At 37.2% G+C, this 25,910-nt stretch overlaps 4 protein-coding genes across 4 annotated transcripts in view; 3 read left to right on the forward strand and 1 right to left on the reverse strand.

The window, feature by feature from the left end:
• The window catches only part of LOC130649480 (cytoplasmic tRNA 2-thiolation protein 2-like), a 96,998-nt gene extending 82,816 nt beyond the window's left edge, over positions 1–14,182 (reverse strand). The window contains exon 1 of the mRNA XM_057455761.1: positions 14,173–14,182. The gene's annotated coding sequence lies outside the window, so the exon portion shown is untranslated. The remainder of the gene's footprint in view (positions 1–14,172) is intronic.
• Positions 1–25,910, forward strand: part of LOC130649485 (uncharacterized) — a 56,915-nt gene that overhangs the window by 9,110 nt on the left and 21,895 nt on the right. The window lies entirely within an intron of this gene.
• Positions 4,596–6,917, forward strand: LOC130649479 (uncharacterized). Its single transcript, XM_057455759.1, has 3 exons — positions 4,596–4,739; positions 4,815–5,412; positions 5,594–6,917. Exons 1-3 carry the CDS (start codon positions 4,719–4,721, stop codon positions 6,436–6,438), a joined length of 1,464 nt encoding a protein of 487 aa, XP_057311742.1. The 5' UTR covers positions 4,596–4,718; the 3' UTR covers positions 6,439–6,917.
• On the forward strand, positions 12,331–13,594 carry LOC130649486 (uncharacterized). The gene is made up of 2 exons (XM_057455768.1): positions 12,331–12,571; positions 12,882–13,594. Exons 1-2 carry the CDS (start codon positions 12,331–12,333, stop codon positions 13,568–13,570), a joined length of 930 nt encoding a protein of 309 aa, XP_057311751.1. The 3' UTR covers positions 13,571–13,594.

The following is a 25,910-nucleotide window of genomic DNA, read 5'->3' on the forward strand; positions in this document are numbered from 1 at the left end:
CTTTGATACAAATGGCGACGTTACTAGTCTAGGCACCCGCTGGAAGAGGTGGAGAAATGGGTTTGACCTGTATTTAGTAGCTGCAGGTATTACCGATACCACCCAGAAGAAAGCTCTTCTGTTACACTGTGCGGGTGAAGATTTACGTGAACTTTTTGACACGTTACCTGAGCCAGAGGCCGCAGATGGCCAAAATGATTATGTTAAAGCATGTACTGCATTAGATACATATTTTCTTCCGAAGAAAAACAAACGCTACGAACGTCATGTATTTCGTACATGTGCCCAAAAGGAGTCAGAATCTATCTCACAATATGTCACACGTTTGCGAACACTGGCGAAAACATGTGAGTTCAGAGACATAGATGACGAGATAGTTGATCAAGTTATTGAAAAATGTACATCACGTAAACTCCGAAAACGCCTTTTAAAGGAGAGTGAGTTAACTTTGGTAAAACTATGCGACATTGCAACAATAATGGAAGCTGCTGATCACCAAGTGGCACAGTATACCAAATCGACCCTTAGTCGCAACCAAGAAGATGAAGATTCTGAGCAAGATGATGTAAATTTTATCTCAAGAAAGATAAAACGCACCGGTCTAAGAAAAAGTGGAATTGCTAAAACACCACCTACAATTCACACAGGACCGTCGCAGAATAATCAACCGTACTGTTACCGGTGTGGTAAAAAAGATCATCGTGCAGACAAATGCATTGTTACAAAAGGAAAGTCTTGTCACAAATGCGGAATACAGGGACATTTTAGCAATGTATGTCGATCAACTAAGGCAACTGTTCGCTATGTCACTGCTGATACCTCCTCCTCGGATGATGATTTTGTGTTAGCCATCGACAATGACCCTAACTGTCCCAACCATAAAAATTCCATGTACCCAGTAGATGTAGATGGACAACGTGTCAATGTGCTCATAGACAGTGGAAGTACCATCAATGTAATCAGCAAAAGCACCCTAAGTGCACTAAAATTAAAGTCACCTATCCTTCCATACCACAAGAAAGTTTTTGCTTTTGGTGCGTCGTCACCGCTCAAAGTTAATGGCTGCATATGGGTTGTCGTTGGTGCTGGAGAGAAAGTCGTGTCTACCAGATTTGTTGTTGTACCACAATCTTCTGTCACCATATTGGGTGTGGAAACTGCTTGCAAATTGGACCTACTCCGAGTTGGCCCAGGTGGAACCATGAACGACAAGGTGAACCACATCTCTACCTCCGAGGACGGTGTATTAAAACAACTGCTTTGCAATTATGGTGACAGGTTTGAGGGCCTTGGAAAACTGAAAGATGTCAACCTCAAAATCCAAATAGATCCCACGGTAACTCCAGTCGCACAGAAAGCCAGACGTCTACCGATCCTAATGCAGCAACAACTGGACATGGAATTAGAAAAACTCTTAGAACTCGGTGTCATCGAGCCCATAGAATCACCACCATCATGGGTTAATCCCCTTGTGATCGTACCTAAGAAAACAACTTCTGATGGCATACGTATGTGTGTTGACATGCGTGTTGCAAACACCGCAGTCATAAGAGAACCGTATCAGATACCAACTCTGGAAGAAGTGCTGCATGAGTTCAACGGGTGCACAGTGTTCACAAAGCTGGACCTGAACAAGGGATACCACCAAATTGCTCTAGACGAGGCTAGCAGAGACCTTACGGCCTTTGCAACACACCGTGGTATATTCAGATTCACAAGGCTGATATATGGAATCGCCTCTGCCGCTGAACAGTATCAACGAGAATTGGAACTTGCACTATCAGGACTATCTAAAGTACGTAACATCTCAGATGATATCATTATTGGTGGCACTAGTAATCAAGATCTACTGGATCGCATGCAATGCGTATTTGAGCGTCTCCGAGAGAAAAATCTCACAGTAAACCTAAAGAAATGCGAGTTTCTGAAGACTGAGCTTATCTACATGGGTCATAAGTTGTCAAAAGATGGAATTGCACCGGATGAGAGGAAAGTAAAAGCTATAGCTGACCTCAAACCACCAACTAATGTGAAAGAATTGCAATCCTTTCTCGGCATGGTGACATACTGCTCCAAATTCTTACCACACTTCTCAACTGTGACTGCACCATTGCGTCAACTACTCAGCAAAGACACCAAATAGAGCTGGGGTGATGCGCAACGACAAGCGTTCAATGATCTTACGATCATGCTGTTATCCAGTGCGACACTTGCTTACTATCAACCTGACGCATACACCGAAATCTTTACTGATGCATCCCCTGTTGGGCTTGGCGCAGTTATAATGCAACGTCAGCCAGATGGTATCTTAAAACCAATTGGATATGCCAGTCGCTCACTACTAAATGCAGAGACAAGATATAGCCAGATTGAAAAGGAGTGCTTGGCTATCCTATTCGCAATAGAGCGGTTTCGAATCTATCTTTATGGTATAGAATTTGTTGTTAAAACCGACCACAAGCCGCTAGTGACAATGTTCTCCCCTCGTAGGAAACAGCTTCCACCACGCATTGAACGCTGGGTTATGAGACTCATGCCATACGCATTCAAGGTTGAGTATCACCCAGGCAGAACCAATGGAGCAGATTACCTGTCACGGTCAAACCCTATGCAAGACAATACACCATCGCACCAAATGACTGAGGAATTTGTCAACTTTATTCAAAGTAAACAACTACCAGCTGCCATACCAAAGAAAGACATTCGTGATGCACAGAATGATGATCCTGCCATTGCCCTCATTAAGAAACACCTTGCATCTGGAACCATTCCAAAATTGGATGTTATTAAAGAGTTTTATCCCTCACGTTTGCAACTATCCATTGTCAATGACATTCTCATGTTTGCCAACAAAATTGTCATCCCGCCAACCCTGCGAGAAAGCATCATCTCCATTGCACATGAAGGACATCAGGGACAAGTACGCACAAAACAACGTCTGCGGAAAAAAGTATGGTGGCCACGCATGGGCTCCTCGGTTGAAGCCCACATTAAGTCATGTCATGGATGTCAAGTCACCGCTGGTGCACAAATCAAAACTCCAGTAGTAATGACAGAAATACCTGATTCAGCTTGGTTGATTTTGGGTTGTGACCTTTGCGGTCCGTTCCCTACTGGTAAACACCTGCTAGTATGCATTGATTATTACAGCAGATATCCCGAGGTAGAGATTATCCGCCGAATAACTGCTGCTAATATCGTTGACAAACTTCGTAAAATGTTTTGTCGTTATGGTGCGCCAGAGATAATAGTGACCGACAATGGACCACAATTCCGGAGCAATACAGATTTCGCTACTTTGATGAAAGAATTTGGGGTGGAGCACCGCAAAGTTACCCCATACCATCCCGAGGCAAATGGTGAGGTTGAAAGGTTCAACAGAAATCTGAAGAAAACCATCCAAGCTGCAATTGCTGAAAATCAGAACTGGCGAACTGCCCTCCAGAATTACCTATTAGCATACCGTACCACACCGCACGCAACCACTGGTGCCACTCCTGCAGAGCTTCTGTTTAACAGACCGGTTAAAGACAAGCTACCAGCCTCAACCACAAGTTCCAAAAAGCCCATGTCTGTCGTTAAAAACCGAGACCGCATCCAAAAAGAGAGAATCACGAAATATGCAGACAAACGCAACAATGCTCGCAGTCATGTCATCCAACCTGGGCAAAAGGTTCTCGTGGCCAATCAGTCAACACATCGCAACAAACTTACCCCTAGATGGCGCGATGAACCTTGTACTGTTTCTGCTGTAAAAGGAAATGCAATTTTCATTGAAGACGGTACAAAAACTATGATGCGCACTTCCTCTCACGTCAAACCCTACTTCATGCAAAATAACCAGCGGTCAAATAAACGACATCTTCAACAACCGACAGTGACAACCGATTCTGCAACAGAAAGCTCTGATGACGATTTTGACCTGCCACCAACTGTAAACGACCCTAGGAACGAAACCGACTTGACGTCATCTGATGATACCGTTGTCACAGAAAGCCCATCCAGTGACGAGACCATTGCGTATGGCGAGGAAGAGGTGAATGATGAAGAACTCTTCGTTCCAAATAGAAACACACGTACTTGAAACGTTAAACCACCACCTCGTTTCAAAGATTTCGTTACTGCGTAACTACGAACACATGAACTTTATTTTGGAACTGCAAGACTTTATGTTTGTAGCTTGGTGGTAGTTGGGCAGCGTCGCTATGCCTCAACTAGCCAGTTGTTGTGCTTTGCTGGTGCACATAGTCTTATGTTGATATTTAATTCTACTAGGAACCATTTTGTTAAGTTGGGAGAGATGTGATATCTGCGTTGCCTCTCGCGCACGCGGAGCTTACATGCCTTCCGACATCGCCTTTGCTTTTATATTTTGTTACGGATCTGTAGGTCATTGTTTAGGAGATCGTAAGATGGACCTGAAAAGTAAACATATGTTTTGAATCATCACATATCTGTTAGACGAAGTGAAGAATTAGCACGTTCTGAAGTTGGTCACTTTTTTCTAACATATAATTACATCAGTTTTCTTTCTATTTTTTATCTAGACTACCTCTGGAGTGTTTTCAAATGATATTGTTTAGGTCCTGTTTACACTGAGTTGTATTTAATTTTGTGTTTTACAGCTTATCGGCCATCTGCTAACGGAAAAGGAAGTTTCTCAAAACGAAACTGTGAATGTTCAAACAAATCCAACTTTGGTTGAAGAAGAAACCATCATGATCATAAATGTGAAGGATGTAAGTCACGCTGTAACTGATTTTGATTTGTTGCAACTTTTTTTTCGGTAAAACTTAGTTATTTTATCTTTCAAGATTATTGAACCAACCCACAAGAACGTTGAAGTTCAATGTGAAATATCACTAAGCGACTTAAACAGAAGCTGTCAAACTGATCGGTTAGAATCATGTGACTTTGAAGCGCAAGCTCCCGAGTATTATTCCATTTCTGCTAATTACGTTGCTGTGGTAAACGATCACGCATATTCCAAAGAAAAAACTGTTTGCTCCACTCCTTCTAAAAGAAAGCACGTTTGTGAGGACGTCTCACTCTCTCCTATAAACTCGTCATTACAATCTTTACCAACTGACGATGAAAAAGACTCTGATTACATCGCTGAAAGTGCAGAAGAGTCAATCAATATTAGTGATGCTCATGAAACCGAACGAAGCATTTTAAAAGAAAAGAAATTTGTTGTTTTCGAAAGCCTGCTAGATGAAATATTTAACTTACTGCTCTGTCGTTCATGTGATGGAACCGCAACCAGTATCGAAAAGCGTGAGCAGGGAACGTGTGTACTATACAAAGGGTATTGCATCAATGAGCATGTGGTTTTTGACTGGAAAAGTCAACCCATGCTTGGAAAAATGCCAGCATTTAATTTGTTGCTATCCTCTGCAATATTTTGTTCAGGTAAAAAAAATCTTCTTTTGCATGCTGCATGATGATATGCAAACTTACAGCAGGCTATGCCATGTTTTCAAACGGGTTGAAAGCAACCTCATCTCTCGGACATGTTGACTTTTTGTTATTTTCGCTGCTCATTCAGCACGCTGCAGTCTGGATCACCTAAAATCATATATTACCATTTTAGGAAACACATATGAAAGGGTGAAGAAAGTTGCGAATTTTTCTGGTTTAAATTTTGTCAATCAACGAACATACTATGATGTTCAGCGATCACTGATAATCCCAACTGTAAACGACCATTTCGTGAAAAATATTGCCAGTGCAAGAGAGGATAGTCGGGGAGAGAATGAAGCATGTCTTGGCGATGGCAGATTTGACTCACCTGGTAAATCTGCCAAGTATTGCACATATAGTTTACAATCGTCAGCGTCTAACAAAATTGTTGCGACAACCACAATCCAAACAACAACCGGTAAAGGTTCGGCGCCCTTGGAGTTACAAGGCTTCAAAAATTGCCTTGGGCAGTTAAGTTCCGATAACTATCCTGTAGGAAGAGTTGCCACGGACCGAAACAGGCAAATCGCTAAATGGATACGTGAAAACAGGTTAGATATCATGCATCGGTATGATCCATGGCATTTTGCTAAGAACATCAAAGCCAAACTTAGACCACTAGTAAAACGAAAAGATAGGCGAATATTACAGGATTGGATCAAACCAATAGGAAATCATCTTTTCTGGTGTGCCGAAAACTGCCAAGGTGACCCAGAGCTGCTGGTGCAAATGTGGAAGTCGATACTTCAACATGTTACGAATAAACATAATTTCGCGAAGCAATATCCCAAGTATCCCAGGTGCCGACACGAAGCCTATTCTAGTGCTGAGGCACGAAAGAAGAAGTGGATTGAGAAACATTCGCCAGCGTATAATGCATTGGAAGAAATCGTCCTTGATAAAAAAAACTTGAAGGATATGGAACTTCTTTGCGAACCATACCACACAGGGGCGTGGAAGTTTTTCACTCACTAATAACAGCGTACGCACCAAAACGGCAACATTTCGAGTTGAATGTGATGAACGCCCGAGTGAAGTTGGCTATCTTGGACCATAACAATAACGTTGGTCGAAAGCAGGCTGTTGTAAAATGCGCGCGTAAAGGGAGTCAGAAGGTCGGTGAAAAAAAGTGGAAGTTTGTCTCAAGCAAATTGAATAAAGAGTGGGTCGCGAAACCTGTGAAAGAACCCAAGTCTTTCAGTTTTGTTGATGCGATAATGAATGACATAATTGAAAGAAAGGAGAGTGGGGTAAAGGTAAAGATCTCTGGTAAAGAAGTTGTAAACAAGCTTAGTCGACCACGTAACATTGCCCACACGGCCAGACCTGACACTTCGAAAATTTTAGAGAAACGGAATTATGCAAAACGATTCAAAAAATAACTCTGGTCCGTTGTACTTTATTTCGCTTTTTTGTTGTTGTTATTGTTTGTTTAAAAATGTTAAGTCCCGTTATATGTCAACAAATTCTTTGAATCCAGTATATTTTCCATCTGAATCAGGAAATTCTTCCCTTATTTTCCGCACAACACAAGCTGGAATCACCACGCGACATCCTTTTCCAAGCCTTTCATAATAATGTACCCAGGCCGTGTACTGTCGGTAACTGGTGTACCTCATTTCCCTACAACGGAATGAAAGTTTATGTTATAGTGTAAACCAGGATAAAATATTCGAAAGAAATTATTTATTCATCAAAACTTCTTTGAAACAAATTGTTATTTGAGGCACATGGGCTCTCTCCTCCTTTTTATTAGATATTCAAGGAATGACATTATTTTTAATTTAATTAAATAATCTGCGATTGTGTGTATTTTCATAGCGCATGGACCTGTAAGATTATAAAGCGAAAAGTGAGAAGATAAGAAGAACGTTTTATTTGTGTGTGACAATGAGAAATATGGTCTGTGAAAATATTTACGAGAAACATATTTTTTGAAGAAAGACTTACTTATTAGGATATGTGGAGAGTTCGTTATATTTTTTCTGATATCGTCGATGTCGTATGCTGGCTGTCTCTAACACTGTGCGGTTCAAACATAAAATTTCAAAATCCTTGTGCATCGTGATCCACTTGTTATCATTCAACTTGTCGTTCAATAAATTGAAAAATTCTTGGCAACACTTGCATTCCACAAGAGTGAAGCAATTATAAATAACGCAACATGTACAAGTACACCAATGCAAATTTTCAAGTCTGCTTGAATTCAATTCGTCTTCATCTTCGCTATCACTAGATTTATAAGTCACTTTTTCAAGTTCTGCTTTGGAGTATTCAGGCTCATTCATGTAACATCCTGTTACAGACGTTTCGCTAGAGTCACTTGAATATTCTACTTCTGAAATAGGATAGTCAGAGCAGGAGCTTGAATTTTCCATATCTCGCTGCTTTCGCTCAGCGCAAGCTTATGCTTCTTCAGCGTAATATACGTCACGATATAACAGTCTGCAGAATCAGCCATGGCCTCAGAAAATTTAAATGGCGCTTACCGTTCGCTCATAGAAGGGGTAACTTTTATATTAAAATCAATCCAAATAATATTTATTCAAAATTTTGACCAGAATTTGGGAAACGAACATAATGTTAACCGAAATAATGCTATTTAAGTTTGAGGCTTAATTCCCCTTTAATGATAAAGTCACAAAACAGCTGGCTGTTGTGATATAAGTTATGTAAGGGCGACTAGCTAATTATTATAGAGGTTGGAACCCTCTGAAGATTCTGCAACATAGAAAAACCCTCCCTTTTAACAAGGATTCTTTTTAGCGCAATAAGGTTCAAAATGTTATAATTTAGCCACAATTTAAAAATTATGGCTTAAAACCAACTTTAAAAGGTGTTATAATTTTTTTATCCTTTTGACTTTTTAAGGGGTGTGATTTTTTATTCTTTTTTTTTTCCACAGGCAATTTGCCTATATCTTTGTGAATAATTGACCTAAAAGGATTTAAAATATATGCAGTAATAGGGTAATAATATTACAAAAAGTAATGGTGAGAGTTTTTAGTACTTGCAAACCAGAGATAAAAAACTCACAAAAATGAAAATGTCCAACTTTAGGCTTATGTCTACAAGTTTTGCAACGTTGGGTTGCGAAAAGTTTGCAGAGTTGTTTAGATTTGTTTGTTGTCACAGAGTGTACAATTCTTCTGATTATTTCACAGAAGAGGAAAATAATGTTTACAAAAAGTAAAACTTAAACCTGTACGTGTAGCTGACTATATATATACACTTAAACACTTTTTTAGTTTAAAGGATTCGATTGAAAATTTTTTAAAATACCTGGTGGCAACTAGCCAGAAATAAACATCACTCTAAAGTTGCACATGCTTGAAGGCCGCATGGTTGAATTTTTACGAAAATGGAAAGTTGGTTGTGAATTTTATGGTGAACAAGGAGAATACTCTCATTCATCACAAGTTTAAGCAATGAAAAACCGATACAGGAACGTTAAGGCTCCTGTCGAACGGTTAGAACCAACACTTGCTGACAACATGCCTTAAAGCAAGCCACAATAAAACCAACGCCAAAATAGAGAAAAATAAAATATGCTTTATTACAAAGCAAGATAATCCTTGTCTCGATTTTCAGCAAATCTAAACATCGAAAATTGTGTCACAGTTAAGCCACTTATGTGCGCCATAAAAAGTTAACAGGCCTATAACTAGTTTTTCATTTAATAAAACATTCCATTTTCTTTTCCTTTAGCCCTATATATCCTTAAAGACTCCAGTTCTCTTAAAATATCAATTTAAAGAGAACATGGTGTCAACTGGAGAGAAAAATGTAAGCCAACTTTCAGTAATCAGAATGTGATATACTATGTCTTTGACAGAAGCTAGATGCTGTAATTTATTCTTTTGTTAGTATATTTTCCTTTGAGTGCTTTATTTTCAATCCAGTGAACAGATTTACTGAGATTAAAGTGGGTAAATTATTTATTTCAAAATTGCACCCGCCATTATGACTTAAAAGGCTGTTAGGGCGGACAAGCATAAGTTTCCTAGCTAAAACAGCTTTGGGTAGTGGACTAAGTGGAAAAGTGGGTAACAACACATTTGCAGCATTTGAAGAGCATGGGCTATATGTTCATCAGTTAGGAATTAATTAAAGTCGTTCTTGGGAGGTCGAGTCTTGCGACATTATTATTCCAAATAATTAAACAGGACATAGCCACTTTAGTGTTGGAAACACTGTTATCAGTGCAGGTCCTGTGTTCGGAATGTATACATTAAGTATACACCGGCATTATCTAGCTAATTTTCCTAACATGGCATGGGTCCCGCAGCTGTGGTAAAGACACTTACTGCAACGGAGATAGCTACGTCGCGATGCTACCATTCAAGTCTGACCATGACCCAGAGATAATACATCGAAATTGTCAGGCCTTGCAGGTGAAAGTCCTTACTCACGAACTTTTTTCGCGCAAAACTAGATGGACGCTTCGTAAGTTTGTTTTTCTAGTTTAAGCTTAACTACTTGAATATCTCTTTATTCATTCCGTGTTTGGTAAGAGATGCCTATTTTAATATTGCCGTCAGTTAGATACATATATCATCACTCTTTCCGATTTCGATGATGTTTAAACGTTTGTGTCATAGATTTGATCGCAACGATAGTACTACTTCACCAGCAAAAGAGCTAAATCCGATAACGACGAGCAACCCTCTGCTAAGAGAGCACGGTCTGAACTTGACTCAGCAGGCCAAGATTCCTCTTGGGAACTTTCCTTCTAACTTAATCGATTACATTCATAAATATATGAAGGCAAAAAATTCTAACAGGTCTTCACGATAAAGTTTGGCTTATGAACACGAATATGGGGAAACGTCTTAAACCCCAAATGACGAGGCTTCTCCGGAAATGACATGTTTGTTTGAACAGACCATCCCCTTATTTTCCCAGACATGTAACTCTCCGGTATATTACAGAACGGAGAACATATTATCAACATTAATCGACTCTAGTGCAAAGGTGAAGGACATTTTAAAAAATCAGTCGAAACACTTTGAAAAGACCACTAACAACAACCTATTTGTGAATCTTTCAAAGCAAAGTTTATCAAAGATTCAAACGCTTTTGAAACGTCTGAAACAGTGTTTACTGATTTAAAGTAGTTACGTCGAGAGCTTTATCAAATACTGCTGGCAACCGGCCTGTTCGAAAGCCCTCCGTTTAAGAACGAAGTAGAGAGTAGTTTTTCAAAAAGTGACTCCCCGGCCAACGATCAAAAAGAGGTAAGAATACTTCGTTTGTTTTCGGTGTCAGTAGTACAGGGGTATCGTATTCCATTCATGTCAAACACCTTATTAATCGCATATTCCCTGCCATATATAGTTGACTGTCGAAAGGAACTACTAGTTGATCAAATTTGAAAAAAGTCTCAACAAATACATCATATACTAACACTTTAAAATAGAGAGTTTGTCACTTCTGAAAGAACTAATGAGAAAAGGGGACTTTGTGTACAAAATTACGATGGCCCACAAGGGTCACAGTGCGAGAATTTTTTATACACTGCGCGAGAATTCTAAAATGTGCGAGAATTTTCTGCTACACTGCGCGAGAAATCTAACTGTTGTGCGCGAGAATTTCGAAACTGTGCGCGAGAATTTATATTTGTGTTAGAAAGTTTCTTATGAAAATCAAATTTATGCTATTTTACAGACCTTGGTCTGAAGTTTATCTGCAGTATCCTGGAACCGAGGTTGAACTCCACCACAGCGCCTCCCATACCATTTATGGAGGATTTATTTAGGTATCTCGGGGTGAGAGCAAAGTTGTTCTGTTTGTTTTCCAAATTCAAAATGGATTCTGTACTCAGACGTTTAGTGAGGGAAGAAGTTAAGGAAGAAGTCAGGAAAGAGGTGAAAGAAGAAATTGAAAGAAGTATTTTGTCAAAACAAGACCAAGACCAAGCTTGTAATGGAGAATCCAGTGACATCAAGAACGAACAGAAGAGACATGGAAACATCACTACCAGATTGAACACTTTGTTGACAAAGATAACCAAAAAAGTTTTCGTGCTGCTGGCAATGCTTCAACAAATAAAAAGGATATTAGAATCCAAGTAAGGTGGATGAGAGAGGTTGGAGGAAATTGGATAAATGTGAAACAAGCAGAGGGAGGAGGAAGCCGTTTCATTGCTTTAAATCAGGAGAATCATACTTTCGAGCATTTATTGACCAAAAGTCTGGATGTTTATTTTGGTGTGTGTGGAAAGAACTGTTTCAATGAAGACCGACTAGAAGTGACTGCAAAACTGGAAGATGTTACCGGTACTACAGTCAACTTACGGGACAGTATTCCAGATTATCTTAAAGAAAGGGGTTTGTTTCCATCAAAAACATGGTTTGTTTTGAGAACTAGTTTAAATGATAATGGTCCAGAGCTTGAAAATTATTTTGATTATGATTACAATGATGATTGTATGTCACTCTCTGATTCTGAGCCTATTACTGCTGCTGGTCCTGCTTTGAAAAGAAAAATTTGTGACACATGCTCGGGCACTTACTTCAGGTTTTGCATCAGATGTAAGCAAGATAAAGAGTTTGAACAGTCATTGCAGAAAGATAGTCAAAAGAATTCATTTGACTCTGAAGGTGGATCAACATCCGAAGAACCATCCAATGAAAATATTACTGACAGATCTATCGAAAATTTGCGAGAACAACGTATTAAAGCTTTATCTAGTAATTCACCAAAATTAAACTTGGAGAAAGAGTTGAATGTTTTGTCAGCGAAGTTAATGAAAAAAATTAAAGTAACTTTTAATATCAGAAGAAGATGTGTATTTAATGTTATGCAAAAAATGGAGGTGTTTTTTCAGATGCTGAATTGTCTCCTTTCAAGGTAGAATTCACCAGTATGGGTGGTAAGGAAGCTGGTGTAGACACAGGTGGTCCTACTCGTGAGTTAATATCGCTATTTTATCAAAGCACAATTGGTAAACTTACATATGGCCGTCAAAAGAATGAATTTTTCATCCATGATCTGCAAAAGTTAACAGAAGATCAATATATGTTTTTTGGAAAATTTGTGTCATTATCTTTATTACATGGTTGCAATCCACCATACTTCAGTGCTGGTCTCAGTGGCTTTATAGTGGGTGAGTTCTTTAAAAACGAAAACCTATTTTTGCCTTCATGTCATTTTACTGCTTCATGAAATATGTACATTTCGACATTGTGTGGGGGGAGGGGGGGGGGGGGGGGGGGGTGGATATGGTTTCGAAGGTTCAGGGTCGGTGAGTCTAAGGATTAACTAACATGTGATTTCCAAGGTGGCGTTTGGTTTACATTAGTGTTGATGTATGGAAGCTTTATAAAAGGCCTTGTTTGCATGTGTTTCAGTGAATTATTTGGCAAATTTTGATATTGACTTCTTGTTTATGCCTGAGATTATTTAATTTATTTCAGGGCATAAAGACTGTTTATGTTGCATTGATGACATACCCAGCATTGACCTCAAAATTAAACTTGAAAATATCAGAAATTGTGATAAAGAAGCAGAATTTCAGTCTCAAGTTCAACGTTTCCATGAACGATTTGACTATGGTTACAACAAACCATGTCCGAAACTAGCAGACAAAACTGATTTATTGCAAAAGGTTGCTCACCACATCATAATATCTATGCAATTAGAGGAAATTCAGCAATTTTTAAAGGGACTTGAAGCTTTTGGTGTTCTTGATCTGCTTAGAAAGCATCCTTTGGAAGCCACGAAGTTATTCACTTACAACCAAGATCTTGTTGATCCTGAGGTTATCAAGTCCTGTTTTGATGTAACATATTCGAACGAAAGTGATAAAGCTGCCCTAGAGGAAGATATTTTTTACAATTGGAAAAACTTCCTCGATGAATTGGGTCACGGTAAGTCTATCACTGTTAAAACTTTCACCGTATCTGATGTCGAGAATGAAAAAACAGAAGAGAGTGCTAAATCAGAGAAAAAACTTTCACTAGGCGATGTTATGATGTTTCTCACAGGCTCTACTGTTGTACCTAATAACGAAAAAATCAAAGTTCTTTTTGATCATATAACTGGAAAGGGAAGAATCAGTGTTTCGACATGTCAGTATCAGCTCACTTTTCCGGTTGTACCATGATATACTGGGTCAAAATTTTCTAGAAACATTACCGAAGATATTATTAATTCGCCGGGCTTTGGCATTGTTTAAAAATACTTGTTGTTTGATAAGTATATTTTATCAGTGGTATTCTATTGTTTTTTGAATTAGCATATTTTTTAAAACGTCATTCAGCTTTGCAAATATTGCCCACGACAATGCTTGAATTGTGTTTTTCATAGCCGTTGACACGGGGGGGTGGTGTCTTTTGTTTTGTCTTCTGTTTTTGTTGTGTTTTAATTCTGAATGACACAGATTTTCTTTCCTCTATTTTGTTCTGTATTTTATTTTTAATGAAGCTGAATCAGTGCTTTTTATCATTGATAATGGACCATTCTTCTATTTTGTTTTTTATTTTAACTTTTAATACAGCTGTTTCAAATGTATTAAACATTTTGTTTTAAGATTGAAGATTTCAAGATTACATCTGTATTTTTCAACACCAACTTGTTACATTGTTATCTACATAAATTCTGCTACAGCATCAAGTAAAAGAAAGTATATTTCTAAGGCTTGCTGAATTGTACTTGGACGTCCATTTGGGTGTCCTTTCATTGCAAGGACTGTGTCTGCAAATTCAATAAACTCAGGCTCGTTGTCTGCAACAGCAATAGCAAATGTAGGATCGTTGAATTCGCTGATGTCACTAATGTCAACAAATTTCTTGTATGATTTGCTATTGTATAGCTCTGCTTTAAAATGTAAGGTATCTGGACGTCCGCGTGGTAGGGTTGAACCTCTGCTCGGTGCAATGATATGTTGATTCCAGCGCACCGCCATATCATCTAAATCTTTTCGAATCAAGTGCATGAAACCAAAACGAGCGCATTGAGCAATCAATACATTGCCACCATCCAAATAGCCCATCCCAGCAAGCTCTGCAAAAAACTCTCTCCACCACATTGGTCTATCCTTGGCCAACTGCGACCAAAAACATTCAATCCTTTGATTGTTCGGAGAGGATCCCACGATGAAACTGCCGAGACCAGCATACTCATCCGTGTGATCAGGTTCATGCATATCTGAATGGCCTCGATTATGCTGTTCTCGGTCCCGTCGTCGCTTTTTATTCTAGTAGGTAGTCTGTTCAACTGGGTTACAGCTTCTAAGAAATAGCTGGCAACAACTTCTGGTCGTTTATTTGTGGGTCCAACTTCGAGCCAAATTAATCGGCGGGAAAACCCGTCAAAACAACCGTGTATACTGAAACCGTAGGGCTTCAGTTTGTCATGCCCGTCCAAGTGCCATAAAAAATCTGGCCCAGGTACGCTGTAGATTCGGCGCCTCAACCGTTTCTTTGCGCGACTTTCAACTCCTACTGGATCCAACTCTCTTAAAATTTCCATGACAGATGATCTTCTGGCTGGTATTCCGTTGCCTTTATGGCCTTCCACAGCTTTCTGTAGCCTAAAAAAAGTAAACAACTGTAATAACAGTTTTCACGCCTGGTAGAAAATGCTTGGGAACAAGACATTAAAAAATTTAAGTCCTGTTCGTATACTCATGCTATAATACCTAGTGACTTTCCACTTCCAGTCAATTCACTTGAAATCGCTTGAATCACTTCCTCTCTGGACTCGTACTGACCAATGCGTCGTCTCAAGCCCATTTTTCTTAAACTTCTTTTCAATGTTGACAAACTTATGTAAATACTGTGATGAATTGCAAGAAAAGATATTATTTCAAGATTTGTCATGTCTTGAGAGAAGTATTGCGATATCAAAGAATCACGATCACTGTTAACACTCACTGAAATGCATGGCAAGTGCGTTGGTATAGGCATTATGGCTTCGAGCTATGCTTTCGAAAGTCCATGCTGTTTCCATTAAAAGAGAAAAAAAGCGCGAAAGAAAATTAATTTTAAAGACCAGATCGATGATATGTAGGCCTGCGATATTTAAAATATTTTTTCGTCCAGTCTATATAAATTTTCTCGCAATATTTGGAAATTCTCGCGCATTGTTGAATATTCTCGCGCAGTGTAAAAAAAAATTCTCGCATAGTTTATAAGCTCTCGCGCAGTGTAGTGGAAAATTCTCGCACATTTTAGAATTCTCGCGCAGTGTATAAAAAATTCTCGCACTGTGACCCTTGTGGGCCATCGTACAAAATACATCTGAAGGACGCATACTTTTCAGTACCTCTTCACCACAACTCGCAGATTTAGTAAGGTCTGTCAATTTGTATGCCTGTGCTTTAGTCAGAGCCCTGTTCCAAGAATTTTTTCGAAGGTGAGTTCAAATTGACTTGCTGAAACACCTAAACGTACGTCTCATAATTTCTTTGCACAATTCGCCCCTTTAAAATAGAAAGGACGCAACTCGTAATTTTGCATATTTAAAAAAAAGGAAATGGTTCTCTTTTCTGGTAAGACCAACGTAGTCAAACCCCCTGCAATTTACCTAAGGTCTTCAAGGAAAAGGATGTAAGGCTGTACACCATTAAGCAAGCTTTGCTTGCAAGGGACCACTGCTCTGTCGTTGCAATGAAACCATTTATCATGCACTTGGTTATAAACAATTCTCAACTTAAAATAATGCATTTAAGAAAAACACATATATAACTTAGAAAAAGCGTATCTCCTTTGATTAAAAAATTGAAATAGTAGAAGAGGCTAGGTCCAACATCTGGACATACTCGTGTAACTCCATAATTTGGAGATAAATCTGTTTGTGGAATTTCCTTTACTGCTCTTCTCATATCTTCGTAGTATTTTTTATGCAAATACTGTATGTTTTTTATGCTTAGTCCTTAAAAATTGTCCTTGTATGGAGTGTTTATGATATTAAAAATAAATATGTGCCACTTTTCTGGAGTAATGATCGAAAGTGATAGCAAAAGTAATGTTTTCCTGTTTTTTTTATTTTTAGCCATTTTAAATGTATTTTAAATATCTGACAATTTAAAAATCAATTTTTACTATTTTTAATAACATTATTATTATTGACAAATATTTACACAGGATAACTATTTAATATTCAAAAAATATATACAAATTTCTGTTGTCCAATGGGTCTAGAAAAAGTTTATTTTTTAAAAATATGAAAACATTGCATCACAAAGAACACAGGACATTGCGTTGCAAAGAACATAAGAATGCTTACTAGGGAAAACACTGCATTATGTACAAATGAAAACAATATAGTGCATAGAAAATAAGACATTGAAAGAGAATTTTTTTATATAAATGAATAATAAACCATTTGCTGGCCTTTAAACTACGCAAAGTAAGATCCACCAAGTTTATTTTTGACAACCATCCAAGTATACTTTCTTTGTTATAAAGTGTTTTCAAATAGTTTTAGAAGGAATAGAGGTTAGAAGAGAACCATATTCAGTATTTTTTACAGTATAACATTTTATTATGTCATCCACTTAGTAAAAAGTTGGAAGTAACATGGAATATAGTGGAGGACAAGAGGAAGGAACAAGAAGCTGGTCTGTGACACCTTCTTATAAAATGTATGTGTATGTACAGGCTAGTCAGTTCGATAGTAAAATTTGCAAGTATAGTGATGGCTTACTCAGTTGTGCTAAAACTCTTCTTAAGGGAATCGTTATAGTAGTCTATAAAAAGTCAGTCAGAGTAAAGTTTATATATTCATCCATAAAGACATCAGAACTTGTGGTGGTAACTGAAAAAAATACGCATCTTATATCATATATTATGTGAAAGGCAAAACAGTTTAATTGTTATTTAAAATATAATTTTGATTTAAAAGTAACAAACTTTTATCAGTATTATATTGACCACAACATAGCAATATATTTAACAAATATTGCAGATGTTACAGTCTTTTTGTTGTCATTTAGATGTAGACAATGTAGAGGAAGAAAATGACAGAGTTGACGCAACACCTGGTGATGTTCCTGTCAATCAAGGTATAACGACTTTGCTTAATTCTTTTAACTTTGCTTTGAATGAAAATCTTACATTATACATAATATGCTATTAGATTATCAATTTAAGTATAACTTTTTTAATTTTCATTTTTTATCTATAGAGGAAGCAAGGGAAAACTTTTACTTACTAGTCAACAAACATCTTTGTTGCTAAAACAATTGATGACAATTCAAGTGTCGTTCATAATAAAGTGTTAATCCTTGGTTATAACAAATTTTTGATAAAAACGTCTTCTTGCCAGAAGAGCACTTGCAGGGAAATTGATGCGGATATTCATTGTTCTGGTACTTATATTTCTTCGCTGCACCAGAAAATTAAAAACAATGGATCCCAAAACTCTTTAAAGAGCAATTGAACCTGATGAAGAAGAAACTGGAAAAGAGGTTTCAAGGGGTAAAAAAGAAAACGACAACCAGATTTAAGCGAAAGATCTATCAGAAAGCAAAAACGTGATCATGGACAAAGTTATAGCCGTTACAGAAAAGCAGGTGATCCTGCTTTTCCAAAAAGATCTACCAGAGCTATGAAGCAGCCTTGTGATCAAACATGTAGGAAAAATCGCAGTATATCAGTGAATGAACATGAGCGGTTGATTGTTTTTGCTGATTTTTGGTCTTATAGTGATTTGCAAAACAGCGTGAATTTATTTCAAGGCACATATTTGTTCTAAAGAAAAAAAGATCAAGGGGGAGCGGAGCACGTGCTAAACAAAATCATCGTATAGTATATATAATCTCACTTTTTGTAAGACAATGTTCTTTAATACTCTAAATGTGTCAGAAAAAGATGGTTCGCAATACTCACAAATGACAGATTGTTCACGGTGACCAAAGGGGCAAAACAAAAAATCCTAAAGAAGACGAAGATGTTGAAATTATCCAACATATAAAAAATTTTCCTGTTATAGAAGGACATTACATTAGGGCTCAATCAAATAGGCATTACCTAAGATCTGATCTTATCATTTGGACGATGTATGAGCTTTGTTGCAAAAGCAGACCAAAAGTGAATGTTGGAGAGCAAAAATATCGCCGTGTTTTCAATATGAAATTTAAGATGGGTTTCCACAAACCTAAAAAAGATAGATGTGAAATCTGCATAGAATTTTAAACTTATTGGGAAAAAAATACCAAGATCATCAAGGAAACAAAACCTTGTCACGAGAGATTAACAATCTCTAATAATCAGGAGACAGTAAAGTGTTTGCTATTTGATTTTCAGAAGATTCTTACTGTTACATTGGGAGAACATTCGTCATTCTTTTATAAGCAAAATTTTGCTGCCTATAATTTTTAAGTAATGGACTTAGTAGCAGGGCTATTGTTATAGTTGGAACCAAACCATAGCAAAAAGAGGCTCACGCGAAATAGGCAGCTCTATCTACCATTATTTAAATGACAATGTAAAAAGCACTGATGTAAGGCATTCTATTTTCTGAAAACTGTCCAGGTCAAAAAAACAACAACAAAAAACAAAAAAAACAAAACAGAATGATTAACCAAGTGCTTTTTTAGCAACAATTAATATCCGTAATCTGAAATCAGTTGATCTGATTTACTTAGAAAAAAGACATGCATAGAATGCTTATGATAGTATTTATGCCTGCATCGTAAATGCTAAAAAAGGAATGGAAATTCACCATCTTTACCAATGGGAAACGATCATCCAGTTTGCATGTAAAAAAAACCTTATAATTTAAAAATAATGAGTCAGGATGTTTTTTGCGATATCTTAACCACTGCAAAGAAATCTAGAAGATACAAAAACAGACAGTTATAAATTAATCAAACATGTGAGATTTAAAGAGCCAATGAGTGGTGATAACATAATGATGTTATACAAGCACAACCTCAGTGAACCTTTTCATGCTGCTATAATTGGAACAGTACCACGTCGCAAGAACCCAATTCAGGAGTTGACATAATGGCGAGTTACCAGGCACAACAGCATTAAAAAAAGATCTATTAATCTTATGTGGAATCAATACTATACCCCCTAAATATCACAGATTTATTGAAATTTAAAAACATGTGAGAACAGCATTAAACTGGATGAGATAGATCCAAACAGAAATAATGATGAAGATGTTAAGACTTTCAAAATTTTAAAATATATATTTTTAGATTTTCTGCGTGCATATAATTTAGTTAAATTAGTACAGTTCAGTAGTTTTAATGAAAATAGTTCCAAAAAGTAAAATATAAAAAGATAACACGTGTCTCGTTTTTACTGTTAAACTTTTTGATCCTGGGTTTTATTTTATTTGTGGTTTAAACAGGTTTTATGTTGAAAATTTTAAAACACGAGCACATTGACATTATGATTTACAGGGATCCTTCCATGCAGAAAATAAAAAGTTCATATTACAAAACAACGAAAAAAAAATTTATTTCGCCTACTTCTTAATTCTCTAGATATTTGAAAATAAAAATAACATAATTATACCGAAAAGTGAGCTAACGAACACCATTACAGCATGCAAAATATGTCTGTGACGTTCAGGTTTTATGTTGAAAATTTTAAAACACGAGCACATTGACATTATGATTTACAGGGATCCTTCCATGCAGAAAATAAAAAGTTCATATTACAAAACAACGAAAAAAAAAATTATTTCGCCTACTTCTTAATTCTCTAGATATTTGAAAATAAAAATAACATAATTATACCGAAAAGTGAGCTAACGAACACCATTACAGCATGCAAAATATGTCTGTGACGTTCAGGTTTTATGTTGAAAATTTTAAAACACGAGCACATTGACATTATGATTTACAGGGATCCTTCCATGCAGAAAATAAAAAGTTCATATTACAAAACAACGAAAAAAAAATTTATTTCGCCTACTTCTTAATTCTCTAGATATTTGAAAATAAAAATAACATAATTATACCGAAAAGTGAGCTAACGAACACCATTACAGCATGCAACATATGTCTGTGACGTTACAACCAGACCAGACATATTCACTAGAAGGAGTGAAAAGTTATTAAAACAGCTCATTATTCTCAGTGTTACGCTTTACACGTTTTTAATTTTATTTAAACCTGTTTATTAAAAAGAACTAGTGTTTTCTCAATTTTCTTTAATGTTTTTTAAATTGATTAGCAGCATGAAATTAGAGAACGGTTTAGTTATCAACTGTCCCGAATGTATTATATATAAAATAAGAAAAAGGAAAGTTATAAAATAACTCACTGCTTTGTCTACCTTGAGTTAAAACAGAAGTTAGTCAATAACTATGATTATTTTCTTTTTTACATTAATCTTTGCTGTGCATTTTCAATTGTGTCCGTCAATGTTAATTTCTTGTGCTTTTCATAACAAAGCAAAAGTTTATTTCAGCATTAACATTGTAAATATTTTGAAGTAGATAACCTGTATAATGATGAATGATGATAACAACAACAACGACGGCAACGACAATGACAACGCCTCTAAAGAATATGCTTACAAAATGACACAATTCTGCCTTTTTCCAAAGAGTTAACTGTCACAAGACGCAATTCTTAAAATGTTTGCAAAATAAAACTGAATATCAAAAGCCGAAGCAATAACGGAAGCCGTCTCTATGTACATAACACCCATTCCGAATCTGAGAAAGTTAATTTTTCCAGCGGACTCAGGACTTGAGATATTTAGTAACATCCAAAAACTTACACGATACTATTTTTCTGATTCAATTCCCGTTTTTCTGGACATTTCTGGGTCGTGAAACAGATTTTTTCATAATGCAGACATGACAGAAAATGCAACTTTGGCATTTTTATTGCACCTTCTGAAAAGAAATATATCACGCCTATGATATTCAGTTTTAATGTATCCCCACATCAGTTGCATTGTGAGAGAAAATATTGTACAAAGAGGTGGCTAGCAATGATAAACTCAACCTGTTAGGTCTTTGGAAATAAGCTAGAGGTTGTACTCGTCCAGAGAAAATGCCTCTAAAAGCACAATTCTCCCTTTTTACAAGGAATTAATTAAAAAAAATATATAAAAAAATAAAAAGGACACAACACATTTGATATGATGAACAGAAAATTAACCAAGGGCAGGTAGGTTTCGACCCATTTCTGAAACCTAAGTACCCTGGATGTCTAGCTGGGTCACCTCGAAGAGGTCCGCGGACGGTCATCAGCAGAAACTAGACATCCCTATCTTCCTAAAGTAAACTTTGACCACTTTCTGTTTAACTGTGCTATTCTTTGTTTTTAACTCAGGTAATAAGTGGAGTCCCTACTCTCCAAAGACAAGATCATGTGTGATCACCCCCCCCCCCCCCCCCTGCTAATATTTTTTTACTGGGGTAATAAGTGGAGTCGTCACTCTCCAAAGACAAGACATGCTATGATCAAACCCATTGCTAACTTAATTTTTATTTGATTTTGTTTTTATTTCTGACTGGGGTAATAAGTGGAGTCGTCACTCTCCAAAGACAAGACGGAGTTTAGTCAAGCACCCTTGCTAACTCATTCTGGTTAAAATATTCTTACCTCAGCTCTTCTAAAAAGAAAACATATGACTCGTGACTGTTAATAAGGCAATCAACACAGAAAATTACGGCTCTATCGTTGCAATGTATCCACCTGTGAGTCATTTGGTCGAAGGCTATGGTTGTGTAGTGATCATTATTTAAGTTGCCGCAATGGTTGATGATAGACCTTAATTGAAAATTTTTACGAAATTTCACTTCTCCATCTACGGTAAAAGGTATGGAAAGAGTACCAGCTTAAGCAGTAATACGAGAGGCAATTTTTGACACAAGGCCGTTGGCACAGGCAAAACTTTTTAGCTGTAAAATGAGATGGGACCGCACAACACTACCTTAGAGCAGTTTGATGAGCTTTGCAAACATGACAGAAGTAGGCATTAGTGTCTGACAACTCCTCGCTTTTAAAGAAATTATCTAAGGAAGATTGTAACGTAGGGTGCAGAGGAAGTGGGATACATGGTGCTATACCTTCAGAGAAGCTGGTAATATGACATGAATTGCAAGTGGTGGATGTGTTGATGCCAATACTAAAAAGACTTCCAAGAAATGGAAAGTCTAATGACAGACCAGGTAGGAGATATTCAAGAACCTCGGGGACGTCGTGCTGAGCAAAGGTATTAAATGCACTTCCCTTCGCAGCTGAGATATGATGTTTCATAGCACGCAAGAAATGGGAGGGATCAACTGGACTTCTAGAAACAGCCAAACTTTAAAGAACACCTACAAATGCGTCGCCTAACTTTGAGGTTGTTTTGCTGACACAAATGGCTTCTTTAACTTTTGGAAGGTTATAAAAACATTGTAAGATTGAGTTTCCATACCAAGTGTTTCCCAAGTTTTTTAGACCGCTATTCCTAAAATCAGGGTTAGATGGCAATGCGACTGTTGTTTTGAAAGACCTTGTAGCAAGCTTTTCGGGTTTTTTGATTTTACAAGATTTTGTGTGACTTCCGGAAGATTTCTCAGGGTCTTTTGATTTCTTACATTCCATATTTGTAACAGACGAAACTTCAGGAATGATTGAGGCCTTTTCAGGCTTAACCCAAGTGGTAGAATTTCGAGACATCCAGATGTAAAAAGAAGCACTCATGGAGGTAGAAGAAAGCGCTAGGGCCAAAGTATTGACTAGTTTGAATTTTGCTTCCCTACTCTTTATTTTCTAGTTGTTCCTGCTCTTACGCAATTAAAAATGCGATCTTGTTTGCAAACGGGAATTTTAAACGCTTGTTAACTACGTAACCAGTTTCTAGTATCACACGCGTTTTTTCTTTGTCGTCGAATATAGCTAAAAACCTGATCTCTCGGGTCTGTGTATCCATGGGCTGAATCACGCGTTCAGAAATTCATCGCCAGAATCTTTTGTTTTTTATCCAATTAACTATGAGAAAATACAATGCTCTGCAAAATCTTCACGCTTTTCCAATTTCCGCTCGTTTAATTATCTTGCGACTTGGAGATCTCCTGGAGATAACAAGATAAACACAAAATTGAGGTATTTTATTACGTTCTATTATCTGTCATTATAAATTGAAAAGGGTTTACAATACAGCAAGCTGCACTGAAGTATCTTGTCTACAGGGACGGTGGGTGTAAATAAAATTGGGATTAGCTCCCAGAAGAAGGTGCTGAATACACTTTCTTGCTTATTACAAGCATGAGTACTGTCCAACTTGGACCTATAACTATTCTCTGAGAAAATCTTTGTAATCAATATTTTTTGCTCAATTTGTTCTCCAACAACAAAAACTAAATAGTCAAATCAACATCGCAATGAAAAAACATCTGGTAATTTAACAGCTAGTATGTTCAGTAATAATTTCAAACAAACGGTTAATTCTTTGATTTCATCTGACCAGGGGTATGTGTTTATGAACCAAATCAAAGGTACACCTGCCTATTGGAAGCGATTTCAACTTGAAGTTCTGGCTATGATAAGGCAACTTGGATGTCCTACTTTTTTTCTGACATTATCATGTGCTGATTTGCGCTGGAATGAACTAATTAAGATCATATCGGAAATGGAAGGCCATGTAATGTCTGAAGAACAAATTAACAACCTTAGTTATTTCGAGCGATGTAAAATATTAAATCAAAATCCTGTATTTGTTGCTAAACATTCCCAATATCGCGTTGAGGTCTTTTCCCAGGAAAATATTTTAGATGGCCCTCTTAGAAAAATAAAACATTATGCTATCCCTGTTGAATTCCAATTTCGAAGATCACCTCACATTCATTCATTTATTTGGATTTTGAATCCATCTGTTTGACCATGCAAACAATTGATGAATATGTGAATTTTCTAGACAGGACTATTCATGCCATTATACCAGATGAAAAAGATGCTGAATTGTACAATTTTGTTAAAACATACCAGGCTTACCGTCATTCGAAATCATGTAAAAAATATGTAAACAAAACATGTCGATGATTTTGAGATAACAAGACAGCAAGCTGTGATGATGGAACTGGTCTAACGACCCTTGAAGTTAAAATTGTAGAGGTTACACCCTCTAAAGATCAAAACGCAATGCAAAATCTCCCTTTTTGCAAGGATAATCTGTAGATTCAAGGTAATTGAACCAAACAACCCTCTCTACACAATACAATACGTACAACTAACGGTCGGTACACAAAAACTGACAACATGAAAACAGAAGACAGACATAACGACAACAATACAACAAAGAATTTACTATAAAAATAAATAAATAAATATAAAACTATAAATATGAGTAGACAACCACCAGAGCGCCAGGACTTGTGAGCCTGGCAGTAGCTTTCCACATGTGTTACGGGATCCCAACACTCAGCCTTACACGGGTAGTTGTCACTTTTGACCAGCCATTTGCTTCGGACCAGCCGTAAGTCAGGACCAGCCTGAAGACAGTGGAGTAATGAACGTGGATGTAAAGTCACGGAAACAAGAAAGATAGAAATGAAAACCCCTTATATAGCTTCTTCGTAACATCAGGTATAGCAGGATCGTTAACCCTGTAGACTAAGTGAGCCAACTTAGCCTCCCTACAGAACTGGGGTTATAAGTGGGGTCGTTGCACCCAAAGACAAGGCAATTGCCAAGCCCCCTTGCTAAGCTTCTTATAATTGCTTTCTAGGAAAGCGGCGAGTGAGCGAACTCGTGAATAACGGTAAACTGTATGTAAAACACACAGCAGGGGTAATTTCAAACCGCTAGGAAAAAAAGATCCCTCCCCCTTTTGATATAATGTACTCCCGTTTTAGTGCGAATTCACACTATTTAAATTTTGACAAAAAATAACACATACACTGTGGAGTTATCTAGATCAGATGGCTTGACACTAATCACTGCCCTATCATCACATTTTAACCATGTATTAACACCCTGATCTCCCATGAAAGCCCAGTAGTGACCAGCCGCCAGTGTGCCTGAATGATTAATAGTGGCGGTTAATTTATATTGGTTTGTGAATGATATATCCTCCGCAGGATGGGAATAAACTTTTAGTGTGTCGTTTTAGTGTTGGGCGAGGCAAGAAACAAATTTATTATTTTTCACAGATCTTCCTTGGATACAGTTAAACCTTTTCAGTTGGATGATCAGTATATCTCCACACTGGGTGAAGACAGTTTCCCGGGTACTGTCTTGAAGGGAAGAGCACTGTGGGCACATTCATCTGTCATTTCCAGACATATATTCTGGTAGAAAAAAAGCTTTAATGGAGCCTGTCATGTTGTTTGAAACAGGGAGTGGCAGAATGGACATACTTTCCTCCCTACTGGAAGAAAAGAGGCATGAATTACAAGATATTGTTGTAGTTACTTTGTTGCTAATAATATTGTTAGCGATAACTGATGGCCCTGTCAACTCGTTTAATACATGAGGTAGGATCTCAGGAACATCCTGCTGTGTGTTAATATTGAATGGGTTGTTCCTAGCATTGGAC

The sequence above is a fragment of the Hydractinia symbiolongicarpus genome, chromosome 7, assembly GCF_029227915.1.
Source record: "Hydractinia symbiolongicarpus strain clone_291-10 chromosome 7, HSymV2.1, whole genome shotgun sequence".
Lineage (NCBI taxonomy): Eukaryota > Metazoa > Cnidaria > Hydrozoa > Anthoathecata > Hydractiniidae > Hydractinia > Hydractinia symbiolongicarpus.